At 41.9% G+C, this 23,515-nt stretch overlaps 1 protein-coding gene across 5 annotated transcripts in view; it reads left to right on the top strand.

Annotated features, from left to right (window-relative positions):
* Positions 1-3,036: 3,036 nt before the first annotated feature.
* The window catches only part of LOC119861225 (P2R1A-PPP2R2A-interacting phosphatase regulator 1-like), a 28,370-nt gene continuing 7,891 nt past the window's right edge, over positions 3,037-23,515 (top strand). Inside the window, exons 1-5 of one of the 5 annotated variants that reach the window (XM_043492290.1) lie at positions 3,037-3,502; positions 12,812-12,890; positions 20,637-20,693; positions 22,969-23,012; positions 23,095-23,149. In XM_043492290.1, the coding sequence (XP_043348225.1) occupies positions 3,039-3,502; positions 12,812-12,890; positions 20,637-20,693; positions 22,969-23,012; positions 23,095-23,149 (699 nt within the window). In that variant the 5' untranslated portion in view covers positions 3,037-3,038. The remainder of the gene's footprint in view (positions 3,503-12,811; positions 12,891-20,636; positions 20,694-22,968; positions 23,013-23,094; positions 23,150-23,515) is intronic. The other 4 variants (XM_038416053.2, XM_038416052.2, XM_038416055.2 and 1 more) reach the window with 4 other exon arrangements.

Below are 23,515 nucleotides of genomic sequence, written 5' to 3'. Positions count from 1 at the left end.
AGGTCAATGGAACGGGGTTGATTGTGTAGATGCATTCATTATAAAATTGACCTAATGCGGCTAAATTTGACCTAACCCTGTAGTGTAGACCAGAGCTCAGAATGCTTTGTCTCCAGTTTCCACATGCTTCCACTATTTTCAACTCTCAAAATTTCATTGAGAGTCTCATTCTGATTGATATTTTTCTTAAAGCTCCAGCTCCTGAAATGATGTGATTATGGTTGAGTTTTTTAAAAAGGCTTTTGACATAAGAATGGCTATACTGGGTCAGACCAAAGGTCCATCTATCTCAGTATCTTCCAACAGTGACCAATGCCAGGTGTTTCAGAGGTAATGAACAGAACAGGTAATCATCAAGTGATCCATCCCCAGTCGCTCATTCCCAGTTTCTGGCAAACAGAGGCTAGAGACACCATCCCTGCCCATCCTGGCTAATAACCATTGATGGACCTATCCTCCATGAATGTATCTAGTTCTTTTTATGAATCCTGTTAGGAACTTGGCCTTCAAAGTATCCTCTGGGAAAGAGTTCCACAGGTTATCTTCATGGTTGTGGAAAAAGCTTGCAGACATGACCCCTAAACACTAAGAACCCAGAGGCTGATATATAGGTATGTAGTATGGCAGTAGATAGATGAATAGATAGATGAGCAGGAACATGGCAACGATACTTGGGGTTATCAACTTGATTCTTATGAAATGTGCCCTGGGATGTTTAGTGTCCCCATCAGGTAAATTCCACAGCTTAATTACATATTGCATAAAAAAGTATTTCCATTATAGGTTCTGAATTTCCCACGCTTTAATTTAATTTAATTAAAGAGTATTCGTGAGACAGCAGTTCCCAGGCCACTGAGTTCCTGCCTCCAGCCCAGGGGCTCCCAGCTAACAATCCACAACAAAGTCCCCAAGGATCCAACCTTCTGAAGTTACAGGCAGGGAGCAGGAGCTCGCTGGAACTGCATGGGTCAAGCACAGCCCATCAATAATGGGAACGAGGACATGCACACACAGCAGCAGCAGCAGTCCCCCACACAGTAGACCACTTGATACTTGTGCTATGCCGCAAAAATAAAAGGAGTACTTGTGGCACCTTAGAGATGAACAAATTTATTTGAGCATAAGCTTTTGTGAGCTACAGCTCACTTCATTGGATGCATTCAGTGGAAAATACAGTGGGGAGATTTTATATACACAGAGAACATGAAACAATGGGTATAACCATACACACTGTAACAAGAGTGATCAGGTAAGGTGAGCTATTACCAGCAGGTGAGTGGGGGGGGGAGAGACCTTTTGTAGTGATAATCAAGGTGGGCCATTTCCAGCAGTTGACAAGAATGTGTGAGGAACAGTAGGAGAGGGGAAAATAAACATGGGGAAATAGTTTTACTTTGTGTAGTGACACGTCCACTCCCAGTCTTTATTCAAACCTAAGTTAATTGTATCCAGTTTGCAAATTAATTCAAATTCAGCAGTCTCTCATCGGAGTCTGTTTTTGAAGTTTTTTTGTTGAAGAATTGCCACTTTTAGGTCTCAGAGTAGCAGCCGTGTTAGTCTGTATTTGCAAAAAGAAAAGGAGTACTTGTGGCACCTTAGAGACTAACAAATTTATTAGAGCATAAGCTTTCGTGAGCTACAGCTCACTTCATGCATCCGATGAAGTGAGCTGTAGCTCACGAAAGCGTATGCTCTAATAAATTTGTTAGTCTCTAAGGAGCCACAAGTACTCCTTTTCTTTTCACTTTTAGGTCTGTAATCGAAAGAGATTGAAGTGTTCTCCGACTGGTTTTTGAATGTTATAATTCTTGACATCTGATTTGTGTCCATTTATTCTTTTACGTAGAGACTATCCAGTTTGGCCAATGTACATAGCAGAAGGGCATTGCTGGCACATGATGGCATAGATCACATTGGTAGATGTGCAGGTGAATGAACCCCTGATAGTGTGGCTCATGTGATTAGGCCCTATGATGGTGTCCCCTGAATAGATATGTGGCAACAGTTGGCAACGGGCTTTGTTGCAAGGATAGGTTCCTGGGTTAAAGTATTTTTGTTGTGTGGTTGCTAGTGAGTATTTGCTTCAGGCTGGGGGGCTGTCTGTAAGCAAGGACTGGCCTGTCTCCCAAGATCTGTGAGAGTGATGGGTCGTCCTTCAGGATAGGTTGTAGATCCTTGATGATGCGTTGGAGAGGTTTTAGTTGGGGGCTGAAGGTGATGGCTAGTGGCGTTCTGTTATTTTCTTTTTTGGGTCTGTCCTGTAGTAGGTGACTTCTGGGTACTCTTCTTGCTCTGTCAATCTGTTTCTTCACTTCAGCAGGTGGGTATTGTAGTTGTAGGAATGCATGATAGAGATCTTGTAGGTGTTTGCCTCTGTCTGAGGGGTTGGAGCAAATGCAGGTATATCGTAGAGCTTGGCTGTAGACAATGGATCGTGTGGTGTGGTCTGGATGAAAGCTGGAGGCATGTAGGCAGGCATAGCAGTCAGTAGGTTTCCGGTATAGGGTGGTGTTTATGTGACCATCGCTTATTAGCACCGTAGAGTCCAGGAAGTGGATCTCTTGGGTGGACTGGTCCAGGCTGAGGTTGATGGTGGGATGGAAATTGTTGCAATCATGGTGGAATTCCTCAAGGGCTTCTTTTCCATGGGTCCAGAGGATGAAGATGTCATCAATGTAGCGCAAGTAGAGTAGGGGCATTAGGGGACGAGAGCTGAGGAAGCGTTGCTCTAAGCCAGACATAAAAACGTTGGCATACTGTGGGGCCAGGCGGGTACCCATCGCAGTGCCGCTGATCTGAGACTTGTGCTATTCCATTCATGCCCTCTGGCCCTGGCCGCTAGCAGAAGACAGGATACTAGGCTACCTGGACCATTGCTCTGACCCACAATGGCCGCCCCGATGTTCTTAACCACTTTCTCCCGGCGTTGATGTACTGCGCAGGCGCAATGGCGATTGAGGCGCCGGGCGCCTTACTACGGTTACACTGCGCATGTGCGGACACCTCTTGACTCTGCTGCGTCAGGGGCGCTATGGCGCATGCGTACTGCTTTCCCAGCGATTCCGCGGGCCCGGCCGCTTCTTTCCCCGAGGAGGCGGCAAGGCCGGCCCCGCGCGCAGGCGGCCGAGAGGAGCCGAGGAAGAGGCGGCGGCGGCGGAGGAGGGAAGGAGCCGCCCCCTCTCGTCTCCCCAGCATGGGGCGCTGCTGGTGCCGCCCCCCTCGCCGGGCTCGCAGCGCCCCCGGGCTCTGCCTGCAGCGGCCTCTGCGGGGCCTGTAGGGGCGGCCGGGCCGGATCGGATCGGGGCGGGGGGCGGCATGAGGAGCCGCTGCGGCCGCCCCCAGTGAATGGGCCTCGCGGCGGAGCAGGAGCAGCCGGAGCCGCCGCGATGGCTCAAGAGAAAATGGAGCTGGACCTGGAGCTGCCGGCGGGGAGCGCGCCGGCCCCGAGCGACGGGGGGAGCTTGAGGAGATCGAACAGCGCCCCCCTCATCCACGGGCTGAGGTGAGCGAGGCCCGGGCCTCCCCCCCCATCCCCCCATCCCCCGGGCTGAGGTGAGCGAGACCCGGGCCTCCCCCCCCGCCCCCCGGGCCTCGCCTCCCCTCCCCTCCCCTCCCCCCCATCCCCCGGGCTGAGGTGAGCGAGGCCCGGGCCTCGCCTCCCCCCCCATCCCCCGGGCTGGACTGTGGTGAGAGTTCCTCACCTCATCCACAGAGTTCTCCTATTATATTCCAGGGTGAAGTGAAGAAGCCTATTCTCTGGACACAGATTTCTTGCCTCCTTTTTGCATGGCAGAGCAGGAGATGTAGCTTTTGGTCCACGCATGCTTCCCAGTCCCTTCCCCAGGAGCTAATGCACTGAGGAAGTGCCCAGGCTGGTCTTCATCTTCACCTTGCCTCCCCAAAGTGGCTGTTGGGAGCAAGCTCACTTTTGATATTTGACCGCAGTTGTTCAGGTTAAATGCAGGATTTGATTTTCCTGATGAAAGTTTAAAACACTCCCTCCCCTTGGAATGTGCTTTAATGTACTTCTGTTATGTATGTTGTCACATACATAACCATTTGCCAGGGGTCAGGAGCATATGCCCACTGCATTATCACCAAATTAGTTTTTCTGTGAGAGCCAGAGATGGAAAGAGCCAACTGGCTGACCTATCCTCAGTGGATTCCTGGACTGGATTTAATATGCAATTTTTCACCTTAGCTGATGTAACTGGGCCCTTATGTCAAGGTATCTGCCCACTGCAATACTTCGATTTTGTTGTTTCTGAGGCAACAGCAGCTTGAGTTTATTCCACTACATTTTATAGACAGCCTTTCTCATACTTAAAACAGAAGCATGTTTTGTATCCAATTGCATCTCAGTAGCTAAGCAGAGTTAATATTTGGATGAGATATGCTGATGCTGCAGAAAGTGGTATTATGATTTGATATGTTTTTCCATATGAAACTGTAGATATACTACTAATGCTTCAGAGTGGTATCTGGTGCTCTGTTCTCTGTTGGATAAGATGTAAAATTGAGACCTTATCTACTATTTTGGCCCTTGTATCTGTGGAAATATGTAGGTAGCTAGTTAGAATTTTCCTGACTAGATTTTCCCTGATGTTTCAGTTAGACACTGTATTTTTTACTTCTTATTCTAAACTATTTTGTAGTGGTGATATGTGGAGTTAAAACAGCTGTTGCATTCAGTTGTGGCAGTGGTGGATGGAATAGTAATCATCTGTTTGTGTTTCAGTTTGATTGTAAGCGCTCTTAAGATCCTTCATGATGCAAGGCACTATACAAACGTTAGAATAATAAATTATCTGAGAAGAATTTAATCAAATCATGAGGGAACATTACTTACTGGGCCCTTTAGCCTCTAGGGGTTTCACTTCTGCATTAAAGATGAGGACAGTTGTGTGTGGTAACAGGTCTGTTAATATTACTTTGGATAATTGTAGCTTGTGTTGGCAAATGGAACACTACAGTGAGAGATTCAGGAACTATATTGTAGACGTTAGACTACTTAAAATGCAGCCTTATACATGTATCTTTTTCTAAATTCATTTTGTAGATTATAAACATGAGATTTATAAGAAGCTATTAGTAGATGGCTAACCCCGAGAATGGTGTAAATCTTTCTACTCTTAAGGACAAATGTTACTATAACTGGTTTAAAAAGAACAGTAGAGAATTTTGTGCTCATTTTTTTATCCCCAGTCATCATTAATGTTAAGTGAATATCATCTTATAAGTGTTTGACTGTTACTAGTTTCTAAAATGTTTCCCATGAAAAGGAAATTCTGAGTTTCAACCAGCACTGCTGCTTGTGTAGAAAGAGTTTGCAGATCAGGGCCTTTGTGTGTAGTCTTCAGTTTTAGCATTTAAATGTTAAAGAAACAAAGCTTTAAAAGAGAAGTAGTTAGAATTGTCTAACTGTGGCCACTCTTCGGGCCCTCCATGGCCCCTTAACTGTTTTTCTCTGGGTTTTGGTTCCATTCCTAAATCTAGGATGTATTCTTTATGACCGCTGCCTGTCTACCTATAAATTAGATGCCATAGATAATTCTTCACTACTAATCTCAGCCAAGGAAAAAGCTCATCTCTAAATTTTGGGTCATAGTCCCTTTCAGCTTCTCCCTGACTCACTTCCTATATAGATGATAACTAATTGGCACATGCAAGAGAAACCGGTGAGAGGATTTTCTTCATGATTTTCTCAAGAACTGCGATTGCCAAATATGGGCAAATAAAGATGGGGTATAATTTTTGGTGAAAAGGCCTACACTGGATTCCTAATGAAGAATGGAAAGTTTCTGAAATAGCTTCTGTGAACAAGTTGATATTAGCTTTTTCCTGCAGAATGTAAAGCCTTATTTAGTAGCTTTATCTTATATTAATTTCCAACATAATGTCATTGAAAGTTATTGGAAAACAAATGGGTATATAAATTGTAATGCCGTAAAATTCTTGTTTTGTATGTTATCATCAAACATTTAGATTATTAAATTTATCAATATGGAACGATACCTGTTTGAATCTTAAATCTTTACAATTTTTTAAAGGACAACTGATCGTATGACTGAACAAACTAAAAATATTCTAAAGTTCTTTTTGTCTAACAGATACAACAAGCATTTTGAACTATGAGAGTTTCAGCTTATGAAAACTTCTCTACTGAACTAGAGCTCAGTTCCAGCTTGGAGAACAAGCTAATGCCACTGTCTAGCTTGTATTTTTAAAAACGAAAAGCTTCTTATAAGGTGGTAGTTGTGTCCATCCATTTGAGATCAAAAATTTAGTTAAGATAGCAAAAGATAAAGTAGGTGACTTTTTGCACTTCGATACAAATCTCGCAATCAGGTTGACACATTCAGAAGTCAGTGGAGCTGTGTGTGGGCATGTGGACCAGATTGTAGGACTGGGCTTTAAACTATAGTATTAATGACTGTAAAAATGTGTTCAGTTCATACAGTCTGATTATTCATAAAGTGCAACATTTTGGCTATCAGGAATGTAGGAAATGGCAGAAAAACTTGCTACTAGAATATATTTAAAAAGAGAGCGTTTTGCATTAAATAATCTAGTCCACTAATCTTAAATGAATCTGCCCTTTCTTCGAGTGATGTCCCTATTGTATTCCACTGTGGGTTATGCATGTGTTGCATGCACCTGGAACTGGAGAATTTGAAAGTAATGTCCGTTGGTCTGTGCATGTGCCCTGGCTCACCTCATGACTCTGACCGAGGTTATAAAAGGTGAGACAGACTGACCACCTCTCCAGTTCCTTCTCACTGCTGCATGGTCCAGGTTGGAACTTCTCTGTGTCCTTAGCTTCGTCTTCATCCCTTAAGATATGATTTAGATTTGTAAATCGTTTTTAGCATCTTGTACAGTTTATAGTTTGTGGTTTTCATAGTTTTTTGTGCTAGATTAATTGTTGGGGGAACACTTCCTCCCCTCACATCCCCCTGCGCTGTGCTGGTACTAGACTATGCCCAGGACTCTGGTTTCAAACTCTGCACTTCCTGCCCACAATCCTTCTCAGTCAGTGATGACCACCAGCACTGTGTACTGCCCCGGGGAATCACACGTCGTAGTGAGGTGCAGTATCTGCCACTCATTCCCCAGCCATATTTGAGAAGGGCAGGAACTCTCCATTCAAAAACACCTCATGGAAAAGGGCCTGAGGTCTCAGTTGGACCCAGGCTGGGACTTCCCACCCACCCACATTTGCATTGACCTAACTCAGCAAGGAGTGAGCCTCCAACACTGGTGCCAGATAATTTACCTCTACAGAACCACTGGCGAGATCTTCTCAGAAACCCAGGAGGGACTCTCATATGCATGAGATTAAGTGTTCCTCGAAATCCATTTAGAAGAAGTTGGATTCAGCTCTGAGCAAGCCTGGCACCTCATCCCAAGAGGACTTAGCATGTCCTAAGTCCCTGAGGCTTGACAAGAAAGCCAATAAATATTGGGCTCCATCGGTACCAAAATGGGATCTGTAGGTACCATCATTCTTGGCACCTCCCAAACCTCAGGCTCCATTGGCACCGACATAGACTGCTCGCTGCCTACCCCTGGCACCATCTTTGATAGCACCCTCCCCAGCTACAATGATCTGGGCAAAAACAACTCCTTTCACGCTGGAGAGACCTGGGTCCCATGCTGCTCCACAGAACATCTTCGCTCCCCCCTGATCTGGAATCCCCTCCATTGAGTCCGTTTCGTTCCAGAGATATCATAACACCACCTGGGGAGTCGATCACTCGGAGAAGTTTATCACCCGCTCCTTCCCCGAGGTACAGCTTTCCTTCAGTAGCACCACGGTACCACCTCTGGAACAGAACTCAGCTTTCTCCTCATCGGGAGGCTGATCCACCCAAGGAGCCTTCGTTTTCTTACTCTGTATATCCTCCATTTCCCAAAAGACTTGCACCAACTTGCGACCAAACTCCACTTTTAGCTTGGAGTTGCTGGCACCTCATGTCATGGGGGCCACCATTTCCCCCTTTCGAGACTTCCTGCTAGCCATATTGTGGGTCCTGGGACTAACACCCACCCTGCAGAGTTGATAGGGAGTCTCTTCTTACTTCCCCTTGAAGGAGGCGCTCAGATCACTCCAAGATCCTTCAGAGGAGAAAGAGCAATATGCACTGGATCTGGCAGTTCGACTGGAACCAGCAAGATTACCATCTTTGTGTCCAGACAAAGCGGTAACCCCTATGTCTTCTTTCCCTCCCTCCAGAAGAATTCAGGCAGTTCCAGGATCATCTTTGTAGAGTTGCAGGTGAACTACAGATTCCTCTTGAGGAGATTCAGGAATCCAAAAACAAGCTCCTTAACATCCTCCCCATTTGGATCCAACAAAATTGCACTCCCTTTTAATGAAGCTATAATGGAGTCAGCAAGATTTGGCACACCCCTGCCATTGTGCTCCCACCCCCCAAAGGGCAGAAAAAATCTTATGTGCCAGCCAAAGGGGCTAATTTCTTGTTTTCTCACCCCTCTGCCAATTCTTTGGTCGTTCAAGAAGCTTCTGAAAGGGCTAGACGGCAACACCCCGGTTTACCACTGTGGACAAAGAGGGTAAGCACCTAGACCTACTGGGCAGAACGGTCTTCTCATCATCTGGCCTCCAGTTCAGGATAGACAACTACCAGGCACTAATGGCCAGGTATGACTTTCTGAACTACCCAAGTTTGCAGAATTAGCTGACAGACTTCCACAACAGGACAGAGCTTGTTTCCAGGCTTTGATAGACTAAAGCAAACTAGTAACAAAGACTTCTCTCCAATCTGCAGTCAATGCCACTAACACATCCTCCAGAGCCATTGTTATGCACAGAAGATCATGGCTCCCTGTGTCAGGGTTCTCTCATGAGGTCCAAAATACCATGGAGGATCTCCCCTTCAATGAATTACAGTTATTCAATCAGATGAGTCATCTTGAAGGATTCTAGGGCTACCCTCTGCTCTCTGGGGTTATATACCCCCGTCCCTGTGAAGAAATTCCATCAACAGTCATCTAGACCTAGACCCATGGGGTTCAACAAGTTTTTTATCGGAGGCCCTATGAACCGCCACATAAAAGGCAAAGTGTTCAAAGGAGCTGCTTTCCCGCACCTTCTGCAACCGGCTCAGCATCACAATCACAACCGCACTGGCAAGGCACTGTTTTTGATAGGATCTCAAGAGTTGTGAGGCATTAAGCCCAACGTTGCCCCATCTTTACACACCATTTGGAGGTCGTCTAGCACTCTTTCTCAATACTCAGAGTACAGTGACTACAGACCAGTGAGTACTGAACTTCATCCACTCTGGCTATATGATCAAGTTTGCATCCCTGCCGCCTCCATCTTTCAAGGAGCACTCTCAGGAAACTATTCTCAAGCAAGAGATTGGACTCCCTATTAGAGCAAGGAGTGATAGAATGTGTCCCTCCTCAATACCAAGAGAGTAGCTTTTACTCTTTCCTTGTACCCAAAAAGAAGGATGGATGAAGACCAATTCTCAACCTCTGCTACCCCATTCACTTCATTCAAGTTCTCTCAGGTTTTGTATGGTCATGTAGGGCTCTATAATACCATACTTAGAAAAGGACATGAAGTTTAAAGCTTTCGATATCAAGGATGTCTACTTTCATAGAGATACTCATCCCATTCACAGATGCTTTCTCAGATTCTTGATGGGCTTTGATCATTTTCAGTACAGAGTGCTCTCTTTCAGCATAGAGACACCCCTCCTCCTCCCCCCCCAACCCCCGAGTCTTCACCAAAGTATTCACAGTAGTGACCAATCACGCCAGATGCTTTGGTCTCATTGTCTTTCATTGGCAACAAAATCACCCTATCAGCAGCCTCCCTTCCCAGAAAATGAAATATGCTCGCAGACACTCTCAGCAGATATTCTGCAGTCGACCATGAGTGGGAACTCCACAACTTGATACTGCACAATGTCTTTGATCTATGGGGAATCCCATCCAGGGATCTGTTCACCTTCGTAACAAACAGAAAATATGTCACATACTGCTCCAGACGAGCCCTAGGTCACCACTCTCAAGGCAACACTCTACTTTTTCCTTGGTCAGATCACCTGAACTATGCATTCCCTCTGCTACTGTTCCTACCATCAGAACAGGGCATGGGTTATCCTGATCTCCCCCTATTGCCTCAGACAGTTTTATTTTTCGAATCTCCTGCACGTGTCATCCTGAGCACTGATCATCTCCAACATTTCCCGAGCTACTGACCCAGAGGAATGGCAAGATCAGTTACCCCAATCCATGTTCACTTTACCTCAGGGCTTGGTTTTTGGATGATCCTCCTTAGAATGGTCATGTTCCACAGCAGTATGAGACATACTTTCTAATAGTAGAAAGGAGTCCACTAGGCAGTTTTAAGAGAGCTTCTCCCCTCGATGTAGTTAGCTGCTGCCTCTTGGGGAGGTAGATTATGTCGGTGGGAGAAGCTCTCTTGTCGATGTGCTAGCTACATGGAGGGTTAGGTCAGTATAAGTACATCACTATGGTGTGGATTTTTCACATCCCTGAACGATGCAGTTATACCGATATAGATCTGTAGTGTAGACCTGGACTTAGTGGAGATATTTTTCTTCTTGGGCACATCAAAGGAACATTCTTCCAGAAAATGCAGATACTCCTCTCATTTTAGTCTGTATGCTTTCTCTAAAGGCATCAGGCCTATCCATTAGCTCCTTCTGAGTCCTCCTGGCAGTGATTAATGTATACCATCTTCCTTCTCAGGGTTATTTTGTCTTCACTCACCCTTTGACCACCAGATTTTGAAAAGGCCTAATCAGAACCTTTTCACCTGTTCACAAGCCTATTCCTTAGTGGGACTTGAATCTTGTTCTCTCAGAACTCACAAGGCCACCCTTTTGAGCCCCTATCTTCCTGCTCCATGTCCCTTCTCTCCATCAAGGTTGCCTTCCTTGTAGCCATCACCTCAGCCAGAAGGGTTGATGAGCTTGGAGTGATGATGGTGGAATCTGTTGACACTGTGTTCCATAAAGATAAGGTTTTGTTATGTTTACACCCCACATTCAGAGTTGTTTCTGAATTTCATTGAACCGATCAATCCACATACCTGTGTTCTTCCCTAAATTGCATGCTTCCTTAGAGGAACAGAGACTCCATGCTCTTGATGTCTAGTGGGCCTTTGCCTTTTACCTACACAAAACAAACCTAATCAGGAAGTGCCAGAGACTATTCATCACTATAGCAGAAGGAATCGGGACAAGCAATCTCCACTCAGAGGATATCCAAATGGATCTCTGTCTACATTCTACTCTATCAACTATTAAACCTTCCCTGCTCCCCATGGAATAAGAACTCATTCAATGAGAGCACAAGCAGCAACTATGGCATTCCTTCAGGACCCTTTTTGTAAAGCTGCCAGGTGGGGCTCTGTTCACGCTTTTGTGAGACATACTGTGCCTTAGTCCAGGACTCCTCTGCTGATGACTCCTTTGCTCAACCCTGCTGTCTACATCGGTGTTTCTCAAACTGGGGGTCCTGACCCAAAAAGGGGTCTCCAAACTATTGTGGAGGTGTCATGAGATGGTATGGTGTTGTCACCCTTACCTCTGCACTACTGCTGGCAGAAGTGCTTCCTTCAGAGCTTGCTGGCCAGAGCATGGTGACTGCTGGCCGGGCGCCCTGCTCCAAAGGCAGCACCACCCCAGAAGCAGCGCAGAAGTAAGGATGACAGAGTATGGTACTGCTGTACCCCCCACGCTCATCAGTTCCGCCTCCCTCCAGCAGTGTCCTCTATTGGGGAACTTGAAATATGGTCACCCTTCTTAACGCTTTTTGAAAGGCTTCAGTGCGTTTGACTGCAGTATTTTCAAAGTGGGGGGCCCAGCAAAAAAAAGTTTGAGAACCCGTGGTCTACATCCTCGCTTCTTTTTTACTGCTTGTTAATCACTCACTGTGGAAAACAATAGGGACCATCACTTGAAGAGGTTTCTTACATGTAACTGGATGTTCTTTGAGATATGTGGTCCCTATCTGTATTCCACTACTCGCCCTCCTCCTCTGCTTTGGATCCTCTCTGATTCACAATAGAGAGGGAACTAGAGAGTTCCCCTTCTGTTTATCCCTTGGTCAGAGGCAATAGGTGATCCAGGGTGTGTTCGTGGATCAGTGGACATTACTTTCAGATTGTCCGGCTCCAGGCACATGGTGCGCACACACAACCCACACTGAAATACAGATGGGGACCACACATATCGAAGAACTTCCAGTTACAGGTAAGTAACCTCCTCTTCATTTTACTGAGATACCACTTCAAAAAATAATTAGGACTTTCTAAATGGAAATACTGAGTGCTTAATTTAACATTTTGAGTGCTGTATCAGCACCTTGGTGAAGAGGGGTTGTAACTTGTAAGGTGCTCCCAGTGACAAAACTTCTGACCTGCAGTGTGATTTGTCTTTGATACCATGGGTACTGAGGCTTGCGTCAGTCCATCTGTTGATTATGCGTACTCTCAAATTCTAGTGAATGAATTGTGTTTGGTGCTAAGGACTGCATATAGAGAGCTACACTCTAAACTCATACATTTCCATAGAAGACACATATCCATACAAAATTTGCAGCCACTCTAGTGAGGACTCAGCATGATTAATATCATTAACTGGGGTAATTGGAACTTGTTTTGGGGAGAGAGACTTGAGTTTTTGACTTTGGGTTAAGAGAGGATGAAAGCACACACTTACATAGCTTATATTGAGGCACTTTTTTTTAGGAGGTGAAGGAGAGGGAAATGACTCTTAAATTTGACAAGTGTTTCTTTTCACAGTGATAATTCAGAGGTGTTCCAGGCCAACATTTTGCGAACCCGCAGAAACAGTACAACAGTGATGAATCGTCATAGTCTGGTAAGAAAATGCTTAGTGCAAACATGTTGCCCACTTGTTCTTTGGGTTTAAACAGGATTAAAGATAAGAGTGTAAATTGAAAATTAACACTACATATTTTGCAGTTGTAGTGAAATTCTTTTTAAAGATCAGCTAGCTTTAGAAAACACATTTGTGTCATTCTGAAGACAGCCTAGTTCATAACTTATTTAAGCAGATGTTCTAAGATTGGATAAGAAGACCAATTTGGAAAGAGAATTGATATATTCAGAAGCATCAGTCATTCATTCTTAGGTCTCAATCTCTGCTTTGAATGTTTGTTTTTAAATAAATCCACTGACTTTACATTTATATTGCATTGTATATTATAAACCAGAAAGGACTGTTATGATGATTTAGCTGAAATATTTTTGTCCTTGACCTCCAGTAAAACATAGGCCATAGGACTTCACTGAATTAATGCCTGTTTGAGCTAGAGTATATATCTTAGAAAACCATCCAATCTTAATTAACAAATTTCCACTGTCACAATTTTGTAAACTTAAATGACTTCGTTAGTAAATGTTTGCCTCAAAATTTAGTACAATACTTATTTATGAACCCAAAGAAGATACAACTTCTATTTTAAAATAGTGTTTCTTTCAAGTAAATCATTATAGTCTGAGTTATGGTCAAAAGGTGATTTGGACTGATCCAGTAGTATTTTGGAGTCAGTGCCGGCATATTTAAAAAGAATTTCTTGACCATATTGAAAGAACCGCAGATACATAAATTGATGCATTTCTGGGGGGCATGGCAAAGAAAAACAGTTCTCATTTTTTTTTTAACCAAGAGGAATTTTTGCCTAGATTTAAAAAATATAAAATTTAACTGAAGACTGTCACATTTCTCCTGAAATGTGTTCTAACTTTAAGAAACTGGCACAAGTGCAGTTACATGTTGATTGCATACAGTTTACAACTAATGTACTGGACGGATGGAGTGTCTTGTGTTAATGTCAGTTTATCCTTTTCTTACATACAGTATACAAGATGCTCATGATCGTTGATGATTGTTTGTTGCTATTTGGGTTACTTTAAGTGGAGATAACTTTTAATTCCTGTCCACCCCTTCCATACAGCCTCTCCGCCCTAAAAAAAACTAAAATTCCATTTCAAAACTAGGCCAGACAACTGGTTTGGTGAGGATTTGTTTTTGTAGTAGTCTTGAGATCCTTTATTTAAAGGCCTCAACAAATGAGCATAACATAAAAGCAATGTGCCTGCCACTTAAGAAACAAAACATGATGTAGTGCTAGTAACACTGTAATTATGCAAAAAGAAAAGGAGTACTTTTCTTTTTGCTAATACAGACTAACATGGCTGCTACTCTGAAAACTGTAATTATGGTTGAGGAAACATTTAGTCAGAAGCCTTTCTATTTGGGCATTTGTTTGAAGTTAAATTTTAGGCTGAAATTTCTATCCTTGCTTTCAGACCAAAGATAAATTGCTTTCCTTTCCAGCAGTTCACTTGGTTTTCCTTCGGTATTGAAGAGATTCACTTAACCAGTAGTCAGCAAGAGTTAGCACTTACAAAGAGGACAGTAGCCCTTTAAGAAAAACAGTTTTGAAACACTAAGGTTCTTTTTCGGTTGATCTGGATACAAAGCCAAAGAGGAGCAAGTGGGGTGATCTAGTTCCTTAGTCTGTCCTGAAGATTAACTGAACTAAAGATATTTCATGTACTTCACAGAAGTTACACTTTTGATTTTGTTACTTTTTTTTAAAATAAGATCTACAGTGGTTTAGAAAAGGGTATTGTTGACCTCACAAGTGACCCAAAACATGAAGATGAAGCAGCAATATAAACAAGGTTGGGGAGCAAAGAAAAGTAACTGTTAGCAATGGACCGTCATACCAACAGCAGCAATAAAAATATTCCAGAGAATGAGGTATCTGCTTACTTAGTAAAAGACAGATATTTCCCAGGAAAGGGAGAGATGATAATTGAGAGTATATGCAAGATGCAAGAAAGAACTGTGAAAGTCAAGGAAATACGTAATTGTTTTTTGGATTGAGAGCCCATTTCCCTGGCTGGGAGCAGAGTAGCCTTGCAGAAAAAGGGCAGAATGTACTCCTTATTAAGGCCAATAGCCCTACATCATGGCCAGAGAAGAGGTCTAAAGCAAGTCACCAATTCAGCTGAAGAATCCTCTCTCCAGTCATGCACATCTGGTATTGCTGGGGATCGCACATCCTTCCTTACACCTTCAGAGTGCCATACACTAGGAGTGCCTCACCCCCATTCATTATGCTCTACCAGTCTGGCCATGCACAGTAGGAATTGGGTGGAATCTAGCTCAGAAGTCATGGGAGTTGGTTAATATGTATGCAGTCCTTGTAGTGTATGGTGGAGCATACTTGAGGGTACAGTATGACATTTTATGCTGTCTTTCCAAGCCCCATTCAGATCCAGCTAACTGGGCCTTTTTAATGTTAGGGCAATTCACCATCTGTCAGTAATGCACAGCTGATTCTGCTCATCAGAAAAAAAAATTCATACTATCAGCATTTAATTTGTTTCAGAACAGATGCATCTTTAATATTACCCTTTTATTTTAAAGGTATTAGTTTAAAAGGAATCTAAAATCTATAAATCCCATTTGATAAAGTTTCCTTTTTCCTTCACCCCTCCCTTCAACCTGCCTTTTGTCATAAACTTAAAAGGTTGAGTTGGGAACCCGAAAGCAACTCCTTGTTCACTTTAGGACTTGTCTATTCAGGAAATTAGCTAGGGTGTAAATTTAGAGCACAACAGCTATTCTACACCATTTTCCTATGTGGACACTCTTATTTTGCACTAAGGGCACGTCTACACTTCCACTTGAGTCAATGTAATTTACGTTGCTTGAGGTGTGAAAAAGACACTCCTCCCATCCCCCCCGAGTAATGCAAGTTATATGTTTTCCTGCCGACATAGCTTCCACTTCTTGCAGAAGTGGAGTAATTATGCTGACAGGAGAGTGCTCTCCCGTCGGCATAGAGCATCTTCACTAGAGGCGCTACTGCCCTAAGAAACCAGTGCAGAATAGCTATTCCTACCTTTTTTCTTGTGTAGACATCGTCTTAGGCCTGGTCTACACTACAGAGTTAGTTCAACGTAAGGCAGCTTGACCTAATTATGTCAATGTCTACACTACAGCCTTGCACCCATCGATATAAGTGGCCTACTACACCAACACCATAATAACTCCATCTCGACGAGAAGCATAGTGCTTATGTCGGTGTAATTAGGGTGACGCAGTGTTTGTGTAGACACTGTGTGCTGTTAGCTGTCATTCTCAATTTCAATTTCACATCAGGAGCCTACCAGCCTTTCTTGTTGATTTCACAGCTTCAGCTGTAAACCCCTCTCTCTGAGCCTGAGGCACCAGTGAAATTGTCAAGAAAGACTGATTGTCCCCCTGCTGTGAACCCTACATGGGGCTCACAGCTCAGACTGTCACTTTGAGACAGCCAAGATCCCAGTGGGGAGCTGCAAGCCTGAGCTCTCAGATGATGCCCCTCTTTAGTCAGTGCAAGCACTTTGGTGCTCCTGACAGATGGAGGGTAGTGTACCACTGTATTACTGACAGAAAGAGCTGACCTGAAAAACCACAGTAATTACTGTGGTGGCTGTATGTGAACTTAAGTCAACTTAAGTTTGTAGTGTAGACATGCCCTTAGAAACAGTGTGGCTGTGAAGGTCCATAGCTCTGATTAAGTGGGTCAGGCTGTTTTGATATGAAGTAGGCTGAATTGGGATATGGTTTAGGGCTATCAATTTGGCTTTTAAGTAAAATTAACATTTTAAAGCTCCCAAGAGAAGCATCATTGCTGGCAAAGTAAGAGATGGGAGAAGAAAAGGAGGGAGTGGGGGGGCAATTTCAATTTTAAATTGTCCCTACCAGAGGATCCCAGATGACAATAGGTGGCCAGAAACTGCTGATTAAACTCTTTTTTTCTAGGACAAAAATCAGATCAGTAGCTAATCAGTGTTGCTACTGAAATGTCATTGGATCTCAGGTCTATAAAGATGGGACTCAACTAATCCAGAATACTTTAAAGGAAAAAAAAAAGTTAAGAATAGTGTTCATCCTTTTTTCTAGCACTTTTATTGTTCTGTTATGAAGTAATCTTTTTCAGCGGACATTGCATAAAACTCTAAAACTTGTGTTTTTAAAAAGATTTGAAAAAGAAGCGTAACATGAAGGAGCTATATTCTATTAATAAACCAGCCACGGTGTGCATTAAAGGACTACTAATGTACTTTTCTAATGGCAGAACGAGTAATGTAGAAACCTGCATCATATGGTGGCTTATTACAGTGATTGAGTATAGTGGGTGAGGTAGGTATAGTCTTAAGTTGCATGGGGAAATGTTTTTTTAAAATACTAAACAGGGTTAACTTTAATGGGGTGTTTAATGATTTTTTTAAAAAGTACTTTCTTCCTTTCATAAAATTAACCTTTGGAATTCAGGAAAGTTCATTCAAGTTTTCATGCAAATTAAATTTTAGTAGTGAGGGAAAAGTGGGTCTGAGAATGTGACTATTTTAATTTTAATCATGTAGTCAATGTGTTTTTAATACTATATTAACACTTTTGGCGTATTAAGAAGATTTAAGTTCCTTCTGATTGAGGTGCAGTCAGTAACACTGTCTGCCTAGTTTGTGTTAGTCTGCTGTTAAGGAAACAGTTCGGAGTATATCTAGAATTATAATCAGGGCTTCTCATGCTTTGATTGTGCTTCCATACAAAATTCCAGTCCCACCTCTGTGGGTGTGGAGATATCACAGCTAGGAGGCTAACTGAAACTCACTCTGACCTCTCCTGATCTCTTTGCATGCACCCACCTCCAGCTCTCAGACCTCAAGTCATTGTCTCTCTTAGGGTGGAACACACTCTTAGACCAGGCATTGGGCTGCAGTTCCCAGATACTAACCATGACTACATCGGCAGCCCTGAGTTATGTTCAGTGGGCTCGTCCAGATTATTAGGACCAGAGTTTGTTCATAGTTTTTAACTGTAAATAATAAATTGCGAGTTCATTAAGTCAGTCTGGAGTGGTCATTAGGAGACCGTGAAATAGAGCACTGAGTCGATATGCTCGTGTCATCCTATGTTGCTCAGCAGGTGGGCTTCTGTATTCTGTACCAGTTGAAACTTTTTCGGGGCAAGTAACTACATTTCTACATAGGAGTTTCAAGCTGTGAGGTCACAAAAATGTATTCCACTTATCCAGGTCCAACTTTGATAAATGAGCTGTTTCTTGCGGCTCTGCAGATGGAAGAAAATCTTTCACAATTGTAGCTATTTTTAAATCCAATGGTATTGAAGTCCAAAAGGAGCTCTTATTTATTATTAAACTTTTTCAATCATTTTTTCTTATAACAAACCAAATAAATTCTAAGTTCCAATGTATAAAACAAGTAAACCAGCACTATACATCAGAAAAGAGAAGACCAAGATGTTTACATAATGCTTGAATTCAGCTTTAACATTTGATACTGTTGCTGTCTGAACATCGAAAGGTCACAGGGTGGATAAGACACCCTGACATGAATCCATTAATTCCTCTCAAACCCAGCCCAAAGGATTATAATAGGAAACTTGTTCCTCCACTTCTGGAGCCCTCACCTTGGAGTTCATCATAACTCACTGGTTTGTTCTCTGGCCTAAAATGTGATGATTGAGAGTGAGTGGTTCAGAGCACTGAGTTAACAGTTGAAACTGGAGACTGTTCTCTGTGAACTCTGAAACCAGCTAACTTGAAAATGAAAATTAGATGCTGGGCAGTAATTTGTGAAGTCAGTTGCACTGAGCAGTGGTTTTAAGTTCTAGGTGAGTAGCAGGATTTTGCATCTTTCACCAGCCAGGAGCTTCAGAGTTGCAAGTGGTAACCCATATTATCATTAATGATTTTGTGGAAATGTTTGTTGGCATTTATTACGCTACCTTCCTTTAATTCTTTGTTGATTGAGTCCTGCTTCCAGAACTAGTTTTGAGCAGGCTGTTTTGTTGGTCTTGTGTTCAGCTTATTGTCTTGAGAGACCATCTCTTAATATGCTCATTCCCCAAGCAAGTAGTGCATGCTGCTTGGATTGAGTGTATGCAGTCCAAGTTTTAAAGCAAACAGTAAAAGTTCTATTCTCTGTGTGACTTTTCTAAAAACAGGAGGATCTCTGAAGAAGAGCTGTGTCTGGCTCAAAAGCTTGTCTTTCTGACCAACAGAAGTTGTTCTAATAAAAGATATTATTACCTCACTCACCTTGTCTTTCTAGGAGGATCAATTTGCATTCTCCATAGCACTAATTGAGGTAGGATACGGCTAGCTGGTGATTGAATGCTGATCCACATCCTGTAGCTTTGGACTTCTAGAAAACTTAAGGCATGTTTTGTATGAAACTGAGGAATCCCACTATCTGCAGGGTGGAGTTTAATTACTAGAAAGTGCATGTAATTTATGCTATGTGATTCCCTTTACTTTTCATCTGGCAGTTTCCATGCAGTCTGAAAGAATGAAGCCCTCACTCCTGTAACACTCATCCTCATTACAAAGCCACAATACAACGTGGTAAGGTTGATCTTTGTTCAAAAGAAATAGGTCATTAACAGAACTGTGTGATTCATGCCTAAGGCTTCTGGTCCCTGATGGTCATGAGCACCATAAATTACTCAAATGTGTAATGGTAAGGGAAAGAGAATGACTCAATAATTGATTCAACGTAAATATGCTTGTAACTAATTGTAGTAAGTAGTGGGGGATTAAGAAATTCCAATAAAAAGATTTAATAAGTAAGACCTGTCCCGTAACTTGAGAATGTCTATGCTGAGAATCATCATGAAAGTTTTGCTTTCTTTGATGAACTACAGTAAGTTGTTGGCTCAATATCTAGGAGTTAATACTTCTATCATTTTTTATCAAACTAGCAGTCAACTCAAGTATAAAACTAAAGCATCTAGAGTCCCTAGAGTGTGGCTTATGTCTCTGCCAGATTGACTTTGTACTTGATCCTTCAGATTTTTCCTTGTTAATAGAAATCATTTTACAGGTTTTGTTTTTTATTTGTCCTATGCAACAGCAAGGGAGAAAATGGTAACAGAGTGCTCAAAGGCACTTCTTCTCAGTGAGGCCATTTCACTCTCCTATTTTAACTTTCTGTCATTTTAAGCTGTTGAGGACAGAAGAGCTGGAGAAATATTTTCACTCTCCTTACACTTTAATGGCCGAATCTCTCTTGCTCTGCCATGTCAAAAATATTCACCTGCAGGCAGAGATTAGCCCTGGAAAACTCCTGCTCAATAGACTTTTATTTTTAGCATTATGAGCAACGTACAACAGCTTTAAGATGGAAGTGCTTATGCTACCTTACCTATTGTGCTGTTGCAAACATGATGGGTGGCCAGTATTGCCAATACAATTCGTGGAAGGTAAGGGGTTTTAGTAGTGTGAGACTGAAGTGGCATGGAGGTTGGCATGCAATAATTAGGAGTCATTTCTAAGCTGAGCAATTTCATAATGAAATAGTCTAGTGCTCTCACTTATAAAACTAATACACACTTATAATTGTATGCAAAATGTATTGCATTTAACACATGCAAAATGTGTTGGATGGTATTTTGGTGATATTGAAGTGGCTGTTATCTTTTTGAGAATGAAATAATATATTAGAAAAAAAAGTGTCCAACCTCCCTGATTTTTGCAGTTTTTAAAAATGTTTCAGCTATATGGTGTTTGTTTTGCAGTTGGTGCCATCATCTCCTGTTCGTATTCCTAGCAGCCGCCTTCATCAAATCAAACAGGTAAGAAATGATTCTAGTTCTGTTTTGTAAATAACAAGACATAGAAAGATTGCTTTATTGGCTTTACACAAGCTGGTGTATCCTACTAATGATCACTGATGACTTCACTTGGAAGTAATAGCTGATTTGTAAAGAGTGTTCAGCAAAAATCTGTCAATTCAAGGTGCAGTTTGAATCAGTTTCCAGAGATACAAAAGTTTACAGAAAATATAGAATGTGTCCTAATATATTATACTGAAACCAGGATTTTGTCCCGTTTATAAAAGTGGTTAGCCATCAGACATCTTTCTCCCCACAAAGAAAGCTGGCGGTCCCTATCTCTTGCAGCCCCATTTCCAATCTAGAACTTAGTCAGTTGCATTTTTCTGGGCTCATATACTGTCTGCCTTCCTCCCAATTGAATTGTGCATAACCATAAATGATATTCATTGGAGTCTGTGGTGTTCAAATCTCAGTCTCCATGATTGGGCAAACCTAAAAGTTTTGTGTAGTGCAGCATGGTACGCTGTATTTAATCAGTCAGAGAAACTGACAGGAGATGTACCAATGTTCAGCACAGAAGCAGTTGGGTGCAGCGTCCATCAGGGTAAGAAGATTGCTGCCGATTGCTGCCTGTTAAGCTTGGAGACTCTCAAAGCTGACAAGCTAATGTGAAGTTCAGGGATATCAGGATAATGGTATACAGTCCCACAACTTCACACTTTCTGAACCATCTAATCTTCCTTCTTGTGAAACGCTGGTAGTGCTCAGTTGTCCACTTTTTGTTTAAAAAAACAAAAACCCTGGTTACTATACCTTCCCCAAATCTATTAATGCAGTAAGTGCATTAAAATGGTGAAGTAAGAATGCACTTCTGTTTTGAATACAAGCCTGTTTCTCAAAGTACAGTTAGATTTAATACAAAAACAGTTATCTTGGTTTTCTTTTGGAAGAAGAGGAAGATCATAAAATGTAAATTTCCAAAAGGAAACCTCTAATAGTACAAACTCTATCATAGGGATTTAAGCTGTTAAAATAAATGTTTAGTTAAAGCTGTGCCATATGATAGGCTGCCTTTTAAAGTCTCATTTTGGAAAACACATGATTTCCAAATGCTTGTAAATCTTGTGGCTTTTATTTTTCTCACTTTGTAAAAGCAATTTAACTCTCCAGGCATTATATTTCCAGGGTACATGTTGCAAGTGGTTGAAGGTACTTGGTCTCCAGCTTCCTGCATCCTCAAAACACTTGAGGCACATAGTAATCCTGAAAAAATGCACTGTTTTTATTGTGTAATTTATTCATTTACTAGCATTAACAAGGACAAGGAGTCATCAGAGAGTTCCTTTTATTCTTAATATAGGAAAGGACTAATGTTAATCTGTACACACAAATGGGATGGAAGGGAGGTGCAGGGATGGCACAATATATGTTACTTCATATTTGACACTGTGTTTCTATTAAAACTTCAAGCTATAAGGTGGTATAGTAATTGTTTACTAACTTTCAGATTTTCGGGGATTTGAGGCCTTCATTTTTGCATAGTCAGAGTAATTATTCCATATAAAAACTCCATTAAAATAGTTTGTGAATCACTGAAGGTTAAAGTTAAATCAGGATATGTCAGAGTTAAAGCTGCACTCCTTGAAAATATGTATTACGATAGGAGGATATTGACGAAGGCATTAATGGGTGTTAGGCACATATCATCCGTTTGTGCCTTTTAAAAAAAAACCTTCTTCATAGTCTTCAATTACATAGACTGCATCATTCAATGCCTAGGATGCCAGCAAGCAGTGGATGAATCATCTAACCTATATTTATTCCTCCTCTGTTCAATAAGTGGATCCCTACCATGTTTCACTGCACACTGTCCAATCTATGCATTGAATGAGTTCTGAGGAATGGTACATGCTTGTGTATTTAAAAACACTATTGTAATGCATACATACAAGGAATGAATTAAGTTTGTGGCATGCAATTTATTTTTCTTTAAAAAAAATGCTTTGTTTTGCTATCATAATACATTTTAACAAGTTTTTTTGTAGAATTTCTTAGTTTTTTAGAAGAAACAATAAAAAATTCCATAATGTGGAACAATTTGCTAACCATCAGTAAAATGCTCTGTTCTGCACAAGTCGCACACTCACTGGGTATGCTAATGGTGTATGGAATGAGGCGAGATGCCCATCCAGATTGTGACCTGAAGAGGAAGAGTTTGTCTGAATCGTTTTAGCAAAAGAAAGCTCTATAAAACAACTCTTAACTGTTTCTCTCTTATATTAATATTTTTCAGGAAGAAGGAATGGATTTGATGAACAGAGAAACAGTACATGAACGGTGAGTGTTAGTATGCAAATGAGAATACCTAAACTCTGTGTCTCTGGGTCAGTGATGATGGATTTTTTTTTCTTCTTTACAGGGAAGTGCAAACAGCAATGCAGATCAGCCAGTCATGGGAGGAAAGCTTGAGCCTGGTAATGTGTTTATGCTTTATATTTGAGTTTCTGTCTTCAGTATTCTGACATCTCGTATTGCTGCATTTTGTTGTCCATAGTATCTTAAATTTCTTTTAGAGGAAAATCAAACAGATTAGGCTCGCTGCTCAACATCAAATTGTTTCTGTCTAGTAACACACTTTTTATTGCTGCCTTTATAACAAGTTTTGTACTAATAAGGTATGAAATCACCAGTAGCTTAATGACACATGGCTGTCACCACAGCTATTGGACATAATTTTTCCTGATGTGTCAAAAGGTAGTTCTATTCATGTCTATATCTTTGTTTATAGATACTTTAATATCGGAACATAACGCTTAACATTATTTTGTTTTGTCAAAAGT

This window comes from Dermochelys coriacea, chromosome 9 (genome assembly GCF_009764565.3).
Source record: "Dermochelys coriacea isolate rDerCor1 chromosome 9, rDerCor1.pri.v4, whole genome shotgun sequence".
NCBI classification, from domain to species: Eukaryota; Metazoa; Chordata; order Testudines; family Dermochelyidae; genus Dermochelys; species Dermochelys coriacea.
Note: the sequence above shows the minus strand (reverse complement) of the source record. Positions and strands in the feature narration are given on the sequence as shown.